General features: G+C 39.4%; 1 protein-coding gene across 1 annotated transcript; it reads right to left on the reverse strand.

Annotated features, from left to right (window-relative positions):
- Positions 1 to 1,926: 1,926 nt before the first annotated feature.
- On the reverse strand, positions 1,927 to 2,810 carry LOC308430008 (arylamine N-acetyltransferase 3; the record flags this gene model as incomplete). The annotated part of the gene is made up of 1 exon (XM_080929089.1): positions 1,927 to 2,810. The coding sequence occupies exon 1, from the start codon at positions 2,797 to 2,799 to the stop codon at positions 1,927 to 1,929; it is 873 nt and encodes a 290-aa protein (XP_080785215.1). The 5' UTR covers positions 2,800 to 2,810.
- Positions 2,811 to 14,031: the final 11,221 nt, after the last annotated feature.

The following is a 14,031-nucleotide window of genomic DNA, read 5'->3' on the forward strand; positions in this document are numbered from 1 at the left end:
ACTCTCTCTCTCTCCTCTCTCTCTCTCTGGCTTAATATTGGCAGAAGTGAGCATAAATTCACACACATGACATTCACATGAAGACCATTATTCCAATCTTTTCAGGCAATATGTAGCTCTGCCTTCAATTTTATAGTCTTGAGGTTTAAACAAGATACAACGTTTTCTAGCCTCCAGGAAGCCACCTGAAAGATAGTTAGTCATTTCGAAATTTACAAAAGAATGGAGAGACATTAAAATCTTTAGTCAGACATGTTGGCGTTCTCCTTTAGTCATTTGTATCTCAACAATAACTGTTGACCATACATTGTCAGTGTCCAACCATTCAGTCCTTCATCTAAGATCTACAGCTACATGTTTTTTCAGCAAATGCTCCCCAGCCCTGCCCAGAATAGTTGAAATAGTGAAGAAAAGCTGATTACACTTTTAAGGATCACTTTACACATGCACTACTGATACATTTAAGTGTAACTGCATCATTTACTATGATCTACTTTTCTTGACTAGCTCACTGTTTTAGGGTTTTTTTTGTTTGTTGTTTTTTTTGTTTGTTTGTTTTGTCATTGAAATGGTCTTGGTCAGAATACAAAAATTCTTTGAGCTCAAGAGTACCAAGTTGACTTGACAGTGACAGAGAGAACCATGGGGCTGGAGGACAAAGTGACATTGACATCCTTACTTCCCATTCAGGACAGGTTTTTTTTTTTTTTTCCCACCTCTTCCTAAGATATACACCCTGAGTTAATATTTTACTATATGTTCACATGAATTCCTGGCCTATTCTCTTAATAAATGGTCATTTACTCCAGGCCTTACTTTTCTCATTACTTTTCTTAGTTGATGACAAATGCAAGAATACATCTGAATTTCAAACTGTAACCCTGACTTTGAATCCATAAGCCAAACGCCTGTTTGAGGTGCTGCTTGATCTTGGATGTCTCACATCATGATTTAGTTAGATATGATTCTGGGAAATGACAATGGTACCATGATTCCAAGCTAGGAAGGACACAAAGTAGAGTGGCTACAGAACTTCCCTAAAAAACTTTTATTTCTTACCACATTGAGTGGAAGGAACTGCAAGAATCTAATTCTTAAATAAGACAGTACATTTGAAGAAGATAAAAGTGTAGAAAAATCAGGCTCAAAATACAGCTACTCCTTTACAAATCTCTGATTCTTATTGTATTAGTCAACAGTATTCTTTTGTTCTATGTTTTCCATCTAATATGCATTTTATAATAATTACCACTTTATATATTAACTGTTTAGCGGAAATAGACTATTCTAAATACTAATGGTAACAGCTTGAGAAACACCATGAATGCAGAATTGAAGTTGCTAAGGCCATTGTGGAAGACTTGACCACCTGTACCAAGTTCATAGTTGTTCATCTCTCAGTACTTTCTACAGGTGTCATTCTTATTTTTAGAATTACTTGTAACCAACACTGTATCTTACTTTTCCCTTTTTCTGCCTTATGTAACATTAGTGCATCTTGTAAAGATGAATCTGAACCTTTGCTAGAGGAACATAAAGTCTGCACTGTATACTTTACCTAACTAACATTAAAACCTTTGATTGAATTCAACAATGAGTCAAAGGAGAGTTTTATAGTATAAATCAAGTCAACAATATCATCATTAAGGCACTTTTATTATGATTATATTTTAATGGCACATTTTTTTAAAAAGTCATTTAGTTACATAAATGGTTAATCTTGCAGAAAAAGCGATTTGATGTCAATAATTTTCTTAGCATAATTTCGAGGATAGATGTTGATTCAACACCAGGTAGTCTTTGAAGAACTTTGTGATAAAATAACTCAAGATTTCTTGTTCTGCCACCTAATTTGCATAATTTGATTGTTTTACATGAAAGAATAAGTACAGATAGAAACTTTGAAGACCATTTTCCCTTAGTACTCTAAATAGTAAGCAAAACAATACCACATTTGGGCACAAGCTTTGTCTCCAAGTGAATACCAAAAACATGCTTCAGGACTTCTTCTATTTCTTCTTCCTTCAGAGTTTTAAACTCTACCAGATCTACATTGTCCTTATAATTGAACTTCTTATGGGCAAGAATGGTGCCCATTAAACCATAGACCCCTTCTTGGGTTTGCAGGGAGCAAAGTGACGTGTTTTTCATCAGAGATGTTGGTGATACCTGGTAGTGTGCACTCACGCTCTGGAAATCTTCAATTGTTCGAGGTTCAAGAGTAAAAGAGTAGATTTTTCGATGTTGGTTCTTCTCAAGAAAATTAGAATCAATGAATTCTTGGTTTGGAACATATTCCTGTCTTTTAGTTTGTTCCAGGTACCAAGTTCCATTCTTTTCTGTCAAGTGGAAGATGGCAGGCACCTGAGGCTGATCCTTCCCAGATGTCAATTCCAGAGGCTCCCACATCTGACAGGAAAATGGGAATGCACTATCTACAATATATTTTTTGCCACTGATGGTCACCTGTAGTAGAAGGTGAATCACAGTGTTGCTATATTTGCAGGTTGGAGGGACATAAACACATCCTCCTAACATTGTGGCCTCAAAACCTATCATGGTCAGAGCCCAGTAGAGAAGATGATTGAGTTGAAGACACCACCCACCCCGCTTTTTCCTCACAATGTGATGAAAGACAGCCTCTAAGTTCAGTTCCATGGCTTTCCCACAATGGATGTTCAAGTTTTCAAAAGGAATAGCCCGTATCTGATGCTGAAGAATTTCAGTTAATGTCTGCAAGTCCAGTTTGTTCCTGGACTTCTGATAACCAATTCTTTCAAAGTACGCTTCAATGTCCATGGTCTCCTAAGGCAAGGAAAACAAAATAATCAAATACTACTATCTGTACTGGAGTTCCTTATAAAGGTTATTTATCTTTTAAATTTATTTAAAATACAAAATTAGCTTTAGATATGTTATAATAATTACTTCAAACTGCTTAACAGTGTCAATGAACCTAGAGAGAAAGTTTATTCTTTTTTTTTTTTTTTATTTTTCAAGTATCAGAAATCAGAAATCTAGATTAGATGATGAGGTAAATGGTATGGTAACAATTTAGATGTGATTTTCTCTGTCAAGAATGAACAAGGGTTTCCAATCGTTGTGCATTAAATAAGCCTAGAAACCGTGCCTTAAAAAATGGGAGTAGTTAGTAAAGGAAACCTGGGCTTTTGTTGTTCCTGATGTCCTAGGGGTTTAATTCCTACAACATAGAGTTATCTGAGAGGAAAGCCTGGACTGAGGAATTACCTAGATCCTACTGGCTTGTGAGCATGTCTTAGGTGAAACTGTCTTTCGTATAGGCTGATGTAGGAAGCCCCAGAACCCTTTGGGTGACACCATTCTCTGGGCTGCTGACCCTAAACTTTATATGAAAGTTAGTTCATCATGAGCTCATGAATGACATAGCAGCAATGTTTTTCTGTGGTTTCTGCTTCACATTCTTTGCAGTCTTGCCCTGATTTTCTCAGCCATGGACTGTAAACCAGAAACTATAATCTAGAAACCTTTTCCTCCTCTACCTTACTTTCGGTCATAATTTATTTAACACAGCAACATAGATAAAACTAGTACACTGACCACTCACCCTGTGCCCTATTAAAAAGCTGGGTATGCATTCACGTATTGACTGATGTACTCAGGAGAGAACTCACTGAGCATTCACTACATATTTCCCACTGATGTAGTGCTAGAATGACTTTATGTATGGTACAGAATATTGTTGTGATAAAACACCACAGCCAGGACACTTTGCAGTATTTATTTGAACTTACAGATTCAGAAGGATAAAAATCTATAATCATCATGGCATGCAGGCATTGGTACTTAACATTATAATAACATAATCAATATTAAGTATTCTTGGACTAAACATGTTTAAATTCTGTGTTGGTTGAGGTAAAGTGTTGAAGGTACTCAGGAAATCTCCAAGAGCTAAATGGAAACAAGATTAGCATCCCAGGCTGGCTTGCAGCCCCTCTGTGCAGGCATAGACCTTTCCCCTTCACCTTGTCAATTAATCTAGAAGACTCAGAGGAAGCAGAATGAGCATATGTAGGGAGCCCTCTGACATACTTCCAAAAGTGTACCTGTTCTAGTTAGCCTAACACAGTTTGAATTCAAGAAACTTAAAATACATCTTCTTCCTGGTGCAAATAATGGGCTAATTAAAACACGACTTTTCTTGAAAACAAGAGGATAGTTCTGAAAACTAAATTATAGAGGATTTGTAAATTTTATGCCATATTTGTAAGGTGACCATCTGTGTCCCAAAGGAAAAAGGGAAATGTGTGGAAGGAAGAATGATGGGGATGTTATCTGCATCTTTCAACGTGTGTTTTAGTGGTTTTGTTTGTTTGGTTTGCTAAAGAAACTCTCTTCCCACGTCCCAACACATGAAGTTTTAATGGGAATCCAATAAAGATAACATAAAAGCAGATTGGCCCAAAGGTTTTTAAAAGTCAAGATTGGTTGACTGCCTAGGCTATGTAGTCATACATGAAGATGACTGTGCCCCAACAAGCCAGATTTGGCCACTGGTTCTCAATAAGCACAAGAAAAGAGCCAAGTTAATAGTGAGCAGCAGAAAGAATTATTCAACCTTGAGGAGGACAAAGAGATTCAACCAGCCCTCAAGTCTCCTTACAAGGCACTGACGGGAGGTTTAAGTTTAAATAGAAGACAAGATCTATTAGTGCACTAGTGTCTCAGCCAGGCCCTCCTGCAAGGCTGGTCTTTCCCACAACATTCTCTCCCAAGTAGTAATTATGCTCCATTGGCCACAGATTCCTCCTCTACCTTCCCCCAGAGCAGGCAGCCATTTCTTCTGAAAGAAACTCCTGATGGAATTCTAAGTCCTTGAGGACCCATTGCTTTAACAGTCTGATAGCCATGAAGTGGACATACATGTGTCATTAGTATGTTCCCATTTCTGCCAGCTAGGCTGGTTACATTGTCATTGCTGAAGGCTTTAACAGCACAAGACAATTATAAGAGATTCAGTTGGAGTCTTCTACATGCACTTCAGGGATTTTTGTTGTTTATGAGAAGAGTTGCAAAGAGCCAGGGACTTGCTTTACCTGATTTGAGTGTGGTGTTTCTGCTTCCTAATCCTTCTTTTTTGCTTGCTTTGTTCTCATCCAGACTAAAGGGTACTAAATAATTGTGTATTAACTCCACACTCCAGAACCGAGACAAGCCAGCCCCTTAACTATCTGGACAAAAAATGACTGGCTGGGCTGGCCATACTCAAAGCTCATTAACCAACAGTTCCTAGTGTTCTGGACACCTACAATTCATAAATGGCTCTAACGGCAGCTTCCATCGATAAAGGAGTAAGAGCAGGGTATTTCTAGGGAGCCCCAAAAAACAAATTGAAAGGAAGAGTGTTCTAGTGTCCATAGCTGAGGATAGCAAAAGCCAAGCAAAAGTAAATCTCTGGCAGAAAGTAGTTGAAGAGAAGATAGTTTTAAGTTCTTTCTCGGGAACAAGGTAGATCAAAGTGTTTTGCAGGTGAGGCAATGGAAGGAAGGTCTGACGGACGGGAAACAGCAATTCCAGAGAGATCCAGTCTTCCCAGCTGTGTCCAGAGTCGGAAGCAAAGTTCTGAGCAGATGCCTTAGGTCTCTGACCCTCTCTGCCTTTGTAGGAGCATTGCTCTTGAAAAAATTATGTGTTCTGTGACCAGGGGCAAAGCAACCGGTAAAACCAACAAGCATGACAATAGGAACTGTTGTGATATCCTTTTCAACCCAAATCGCCAAATTGTTGCAATATCCTCTTCAACCCAAATAAACCCATTCAGTGAAAACACAACTGGGTAATTAGGAAAACAAGCTGCGTGCAGATTTTGGGCAGATTTACCACTACGCTCTGTTCCCCTCCTAGGAGATCCCTTCTCGCTTGCCCTTAGCCCTTCTCCTGTTCCCGTTCTTCCTCTCCTTCCCTCCTCTCACTCCTCCTCTTCCCTTTTACTCCTTGATTCCTCCTCTTCCGTTTCCTCTCCTTTCTCCCACCTCCTCTCCCTGTCCAATCTGGTATTGACTTAACATAAATCTACAAAGATCCAAAACCAAAACAAAACAAAAGGACAACAGAACGTATCTTTACAGTTTCCGGAGAAGCTTCCATTTGTGGAGAACTGGCAGAGACCTGGGAAAAGTGAGCAGGTTTCACTCTTGTCCTTGCTGGAGTCCAGGAATTCCAGAAACTGGAGGCAAAAGAGCTAGATATTTGGTTCTTCATTACCTGTCCTAAATGAGCACCTCTCTGGAAGCTACATGGCCTCTAACCCTGTAAGTCCTCATTTTCAAGAATTAAAATTACAAAGTCATTTAGAAGTTAGGTTGCAGTTGGGTCAGAAAAGAGGACTTCCAGGCCTTGAGAGATGATTGTGGAATCCTAAGATCATAAGGAAAGCAAGAGGTAGAAACTGGCTAGGCAGTTTTTGGAACAGGGAATTGACCAGGAAAACTTGGCAAAGGCCCCTTCATGAGCTAACAAATGCCCTTTTACCTCCTGGGAGGTCGTATTCCCAGTACTGATAAGAGCACGTCTCCAAAGCTACACTTGTCTGTGTCTCCACTCTATCTGAAGAAACATTGTTCTGCTTCTTTTCATCTTTCCTCACTCAGAACCCTAGCATTCTTTCCTGGACACTCAGACCCTAGCTTGTTTTCCAGGTACTCCGTGTTTTCTCTCAGCTTCTCTTCTACCTCCCTTTCTATAGTAGCTTGTCAACCTTAATGTCCAACTTCAAAAGCATGATTCCCCCACCCCCATCTCCCTTTTCCCTTCCAACAGCTGCCAAGGTTTTCCCCTGGTCTGTCTTGTTAATTTAAATTCTAATAAAATGGTCTTTGAGTTTCCTTCTTTGTGAATTTGTAAATTCTTGTATCAATGAAACTAAGGACCCACAAAAGAAAATCTGTTTCCCTGTCTCATCGGTTTTGTTCAGCTTGTATTTGATTAACACTAAGGACACTATTCTGACTTTTAGATGTCTTGCCATACACTTCATTAAAAACCCTCTCTTCAAGACATTGATAGCCTTTTAACATCTGTAGCTCTAATCAATTTCTTTTGTTTTCCTACTGCATAGTATGAGATTGTTCCTGAAGGTCCCTAGTGCCATGTTCATGGGTGGGCTAGACAAGCCAAACTAAGATCTCCATGAGCACATCAGCTAAAGCCAACAGGAATTAGAGCATCTGTGTTTCACCTGATAGAGAGGGCTTGCCTTAGGCATATCTATTACTGCTTCCCAGTGATCCAAGCTATAATCATGGCCATCATTAATTCTCCTTTTACCTCCTCAGTCCTTCCTTTCTGACTACATGACAGTTCTGCCTCTCTCTAAGCCAGCCTCTCTCACTAGCATCTTCCAGCTGCTATACCACATCAGATACCCATTTTGAAATGAAACCTAATTTTTAAAATATTATTTTTATTATTTTAATTATGTGTATGTGTGTGGGTTGTGTGTGTGTGTGTGTGTGCTGCGGGGGAGGGGGTGGAATGCATCCACATGAATGCATGTGCCTAGAAAAGTCAGAGGTATGTAATCTTCTTGAGCTGGGTTTATAGACAGCTGTATGCTGCCTGGTGTGGCTGCTGGGAAATGAACTTGGGTCCTCAGGAGGAGCAATGTTTGCTCATAACCACCAACCCATACATAACCTATTTCACTCTATTTCCTTCCTGGCTTTCCCCCCCTACCTTTTCTGATGACCACATGTTGGAGAGGGAATATTACCTAATACATTTATATTTGGAGCAGACAGACATTTGAGTTGTTCACAAGCAAAGATTCAGGCCATGAACTTAGACAAGGAGAAACAAGAGGTGAGGGTGGACCCAGGATTTCAAGCTTGAGGAATCAAAAACAAGATAGCTTTTATCAAATTCTCATTTGCTATCAAGGCTGTTACTGACATTATGATTATCCATTAAAGAAATATGTCCTGAAAGTGCATTATCGATCTGACATCGAGTTACATAGATAAATAACCCCAGTTATGTCTGAGGAAGTAAATATGCAGATTTATCCTCTAAGCACCTAATTGCTACAACATTTGAACTGAGATGTTCATGAAGAATCTTTGTTTTTCCCTGTCACAAAGTGTGCCAGGAAGTTGACAGTAAAACCGGGAGATGGGCAAGAGCCTATATAGAACCATTAAATTACAATTTTTGAAAATTGTTTATAATTATAGACAAGTAGACACTAAGGACAATGGAATATGCAAAATATGTTACATGCTTATCGCATATGAGGATTAGAATAAAAGAGCTATGTAGCTGACTCCTGTACAAAGCTTAGAGCTGTCAGAACTTAGGCTTTACTATTATTAATTTTGTATTATTTTGTTAATGTTTGGTAATTTCCAACAATATATTTAACATATTTCCCACCCCCTCTATTGCTGCCCTTACCTTCTGCTCACTGTCATTATAGTACTAACATTTACTTTCTTCGTTCCTATGATAAAAATACCTGACCACAGCAACCTAAGGGTTTGCATTGACTTACAGTCCAAGTGTGAGGCCGCCAGTTGCATCCACTGTCAGGAAAGAGAGTGAAGAATGCGTGTGCTCAGCTAGCTTTGTCCTCTTTATATTGTCCAGGAGCCTGATCCACGGAATGGTGCCATCCAGAATTAAGGTGGATCTTTCCAACCTGAAATGTAATCTAGAGAAACGCCTTACAGACATACCCAGAGATTTATTTCCATATTGTTCTTAAATCCCATCAACTTGACAATTAAGACAATTATGTCCACCCCTCGTCAGTTTGATCCGTCACACACCAGTTCAAACTGTAACATTTCACCTCTGCCTCCTGAGGTTTCATTTCTCCTCAAAATACATTTAGTCTATCTCTGTAAGAACCCATAAATATTAACAGTCCCACCCCTTCAAAATCCAAAATCTAAGTCTACTCAGAGATTCAAACACTCTCTTAATTATGACAAGGATATTTTTAAAAACTCTACATACTAACATAATTATACAGACTAAGCATCCAAAATCATTCCAAAAAGAGAGGAATTTGGGCATAATAAAGAATGATCAGACCAAAACAGGACCAAAACCCAACAAGGGAGCGACCCAATCCTGCAGCCCCATGTCTGGCATCTGGAACTCATATAGAATCATCCGGCTTCCCAAAGGATTGCGTCGCTCCACTTCTCCAGCTCCACAGTCAGCAGTACACATAGCTCTTTTAGGACCAGCTTCACGACATGCTTGCAGTTTTCCTCAACTAAACGCTCCAGTCCTGGCATCACCAGCATCCTAGGAGCTTCACTGCTACTGTTGCTTCACCTTCTCAGCTTCATACAACGTCTTCTTAAACTCTCCTTGTAGAGAATCTGATCCCGTCATATATTCTTGGCCTTGGTTGCTCTCTCAAATATTTATCTCCTTTCATTGAAAATATGTTTTTATACATTGCTTTTAGATTATTGTTTTGCCTCCCCCTGCTCTTCACAGTTTCTCCCCACTACCCAACTTGTCCCACTTCACACCCTTTCTCACTTCGCTTGGAAAACAAACTGACATCTAAAGAATAGCAATAAAATAAACTACAGTATGATAAAGCAAAACCAAACAGGCCAGAAAAGTTCAAAAGAACTAAACAAGAAAAAGAGGCAAAGAAAAAGACAATAAATGAACACACACACATACACACAGAGAGATTTCATAAAAAAAATGACCCCTTCAAACTGGCTTTACTGTAAAAGCAGCACTATATGGACTAAGGTCTCCTGGCAGTGTGCTATGAGGCTCCTGGAACCACACTTGTATAGCTTCTGTGCCTTGATTCTAGGAGAAATACTCCCATAGGCAGCTGATTTCCAGTAGCTGGGGAGCATCTCCTTCAGCTTTCCTTTTAAAAATGGATTTCTCTTTTCACAAGCAAGGGGTATGGGTTTATCCAGGCTGGTACAATGTAATTTTTAAAGGAAGAAAGATAGACCATAAGCAGTGTGCTTAAGCTGTAAGGATGTATTTGTTAAGCATAAAAAGTAGAGTTTGAAGATGCCTAGAACACATCTTGTGTGGGTGCCCATGAGAGGATAACACCACCACCAGGGAGGTTCGTTAGGAGGAGGTGTCTTGGGACAGATTGATGAAATGCTGGGATTCGGACAAGATCTGGAAAATATGCAAGGTATGGATATAGGATTGATAGAGCAACACACAATGTAATTAGAAGTCAGAACTTGGGGCATTCATTTAGAAACAAACCTGCTCCAAAGCCACGGTGTAGGGTGTGCAAGAGTACAACTCAGATGGAGGGGAGAAAGGGAATTTCTATACAGGTCATCTGGAGTTCTCGTGAATGTTTTACTTATCAGTGCAAAACTAAAGCCAACCTTCTTCAGAGTTACTGTTGACATTAAAAGGAACTAGATTCATTATTCTTGTTGGCTCATGATAATATTAAAAATAACACTACTGAGCCTACATGCTTAATTTTGTACCAAATAACCATTCAGAGCTACATTCCACTTTCACAAGATGATATTAACCTAGGTAATTTTAGAGTTCAATAACATTTTTTTTTATAAATAAAAGGCTTTCCAATGCAAACGGAAACTTAAGGCTGGAAATTTGGAATCTGTAAAAATTCAAATGGATCCTCTCCAAAAAATTACATACTAAGAAAAAAAAAAATCCAAATCAAGGTATTTATCCAGACAGCAGTTGTGTCTCATTACTTAGTCAAGCACAATTTTGTACATGGCCATGTTCATCTGCCAAACAATGGAGAGAAGTAGAAAACTGTATAGTGAATGGTACTTTCACAACCTTGTTCCTCATGATTGGGTTGCTGACATCCCACTGTGTGCTGAACACAGTCTTCCTGTCAAGCAGATTCAAACCTTAGGAATATCAACATTCAGCCTGGGCAATTTATGGTAGGAGGACAAACAGTGCTCCCAAAGCATTATGGGTTGTTTTTCATCATCCCTGGTGTTGACCCTCTGGGTGTCAGTCATACTCCCCATGACTGCAAGAAATGCGAACTTCTGAATGCATTATGAATATCCTCGTGGAGAGTAAATTAACCTCATTTGTGAGCAACAGCCTAAAAGATCACTAGTGTGAACTGCTACGGACTCTGAAGAGAGGAACAGGGGAGATGACATTAGCTAATGTCATGGAGAAGACTGAAGGATAGATGCTGAGGAACATGATAAAAGCACCTGCCTGAGGCAGTAAGGTGAAGGACGAAAGTACCACCATTCATTTTTCCAAAGGTGTATTCTGTGTTGAGACATTAATGACTCTAAAAACATAGCTAAATTTGGGTGAATGTGTTCTAGGACATCTTTGTAGATTATTCTGTCTTGTTTGTGTGGATATTCTGGGCATCCTCTGTATAACCTAAGCTTCTTGTGATGGACTTGTGGGGATTTCTGGCTTATTTGAGTGGTATTCCCACACAGCATGAGGGGTACACTTCATGAACATCACAAACTGAAAGAAGAGTGGGCACTGAATCTAGTACTGAGTCCAGGTCAGGGTTACCCAATTACAATCCTCTTCCTTTCTTAGCAAGGCACGTGTAGTTACAGTGTTCCTGTTTCCTAGTCTGGAACATTTTGTAACCCTGTGAGGAGGGCTCCTAGTTCTTCCTTATGTTACTATGGTTTCTTTGTGTGTGTGAGAGAGCCAAGTGAGTTAATATATGTAAGAAAGCTAAAATAATATTGAGACTCTAAAAATTAGTGTATGCATTGTCCAAGGTCACATACCAGGAGTGCTCACAATTCGGCTCTATTGTGTATTATAGAATGGTTTCTGTGTTTCCTAAGCTTGTGTCTATAGTCACAGCAAAACCTTATATGATGGATGTGGTTTTGTAAGTGGATACTGGGTAAAGTTTACAGGAGTTTGAGGTACATATTAGAAAAGGAGCTTATTGTCATGTAGAATGTTAGCAGAATGTGGGCAACACACTGCTTCTGTTAAAGCTTGGGGCAAGTGCAGGAAGCAATCCTTGCATAAAGTGGCATGTGACTTCACTGATTGCTACTGTAGTGATTTCTAGAAGGGAGATACTGGAAGATCATAAACTGGGATAGTCATTGGAGACCCTTGTTTTCCTTTTTCAGCACAACTTGGGAAGACAAGAGAAACTCAGAAAGGAATTGTTGCATAAAATGAAGCCAAAGCATGAATATTTTAATGCTCTCAACCTGAACATATTAAAAATAATGAGAAAGTTTGTCCTGTAGAGAATAAGTGAGTCAGAATAATGATCTATTATTGTGTACACATATGTATTTGTTTATTACACTTATATATTCCCAAACATAGCTGATTAAGCTCTTATTGTTAGCATTTTTTCTAGGCTGTGCCCCACAGTTACCTGAAAACTGCCAGGCTTGCCTGACTCACTATAAAAGGGGCTGTTTGCCTTCTCCTCTCTTGCTTTCTTACTCTAGCTCTGCCCATTCCCTCCTGCTACCCCTCTCTCCTCATTCCCCTCCACTGTCTCTCTCCATGTGCTCTTGGCCTGCCTCTACCCCTCTACTCTCTCTTTCTCTGTCTTTCTCTTTCTTTACTACCCTCTCAACTCCCCACTTCATGCCCCGAATAAACTCTATTTTATACCATATTTTCCGGTGGCTGGTGCCTAAGGGGGAAGGGGTACCTCAGTATGGGCCCATAGAGGCAACCACTTCCCTCATACCTGACTGCACATCCAACAGATATATTCTCTCCCCTTATTTTCTTTATAAAACACAACACATATAATGCTACTTTGAATGTATGATTTCAGGGATGACTCTTTACAAATGATTAGTGTACTTGCACTATGTTGTCTTTTAAGTAAAAGGAAGTTGGTCCCAAAGGTTATTCAGAGACTGGCAGAGTCACCATTGGAAGTCATAACTTCATGCTCATTAGAATAAAGCCAGCTGGGGCCTTGTAACTAGCAACACATTGTGACCAAATGCTATTTGGTATTTTGGAACTAGCATATTTTAATTCTGCATTCATAAAACCTGGACTTAAAATAAAACGCAGGAAACCCTGGGAATTTTTCCAGGGAAGGGACTAAGTGGAAACTCTCAGCTTTGCCTTGATTTGCAACATCTCCATTGAATGATTGGCAGCTTGTTTCAGCTCACTGTCAGCATGGCAGAGCCCTGAGTGTAAACAACTATAAAGCCCATGGAGTCTCTCCTTACCTGCCTTAAGGTAACATAGGTTGACTTTTAGTTTTAATTTAAAAATCATAAAATCTTCTATAAATATCCTAGAAATGGTAGAAAGGATAATTTTAGAAGATAAAAGTACTTTTACTTATTTATTTTTAAAGATTTTTTGTAGCTCATAAATTTGGAAGGGTGTCTCAGTGTTGGAAGAGAGATGGCAAAGGCAGAAGCTGGACGCATGACTTGCACAAGGAAATACAGAGAGAGGACAGTGGTAGAAGAAGATAGAATGTCATGTTGTCACAAGCTCAATGCTTAGAGGTCTGAAGAGCCACCAAGAGTCAATCCAGAAAAATCAATCATCCAGATGGTTAAGCCCATGGTTGTATGAAGAAGCACTGAAGGCACATTTTAGTAACACTGTTATTACTAAGATATATTCCAGACACACCAACACTCACTAGGTCAGCTAGTCAAGCCTTGTGTTAGTTACTTTTCTTGTCTCAAAAGAACAAATTGGAGAGTTATATTCCCTCCCAATCTGAAGGGATCGAGTCTGTCATGGCAGGGGAGGCTTGGCAGCGTGAGCCTGAGGCAGCTGATCATATCACATCTGCAGTTTGGAGACAGAGACAGAAAAAGATTAAGTTCTCTTTGTCCTTTGTATTCAGTCTAGAACCCCAGCCCGTGGGAAGCGTCTGCAACATTCCAACTGATTCCATTTTTACTACTTAAACCTTTCTGCAATATCCTCACAGACACACCTAGAAATATTTCCTAGGTGACTTCTAGTCAAGTTGACAAAAAATTAACGATGTAGACCTGGTCTTTCTGAATAAAACAAATATTAAACAAG

The sequence above is a fragment of the Micromys minutus genome, assembly GCF_963924665.1.
Source record: "Micromys minutus genome assembly, chromosome: 14".
Taxonomy (NCBI): domain Eukaryota; kingdom Metazoa; phylum Chordata; class Mammalia; order Rodentia; family Muridae; genus Micromys; species Micromys minutus.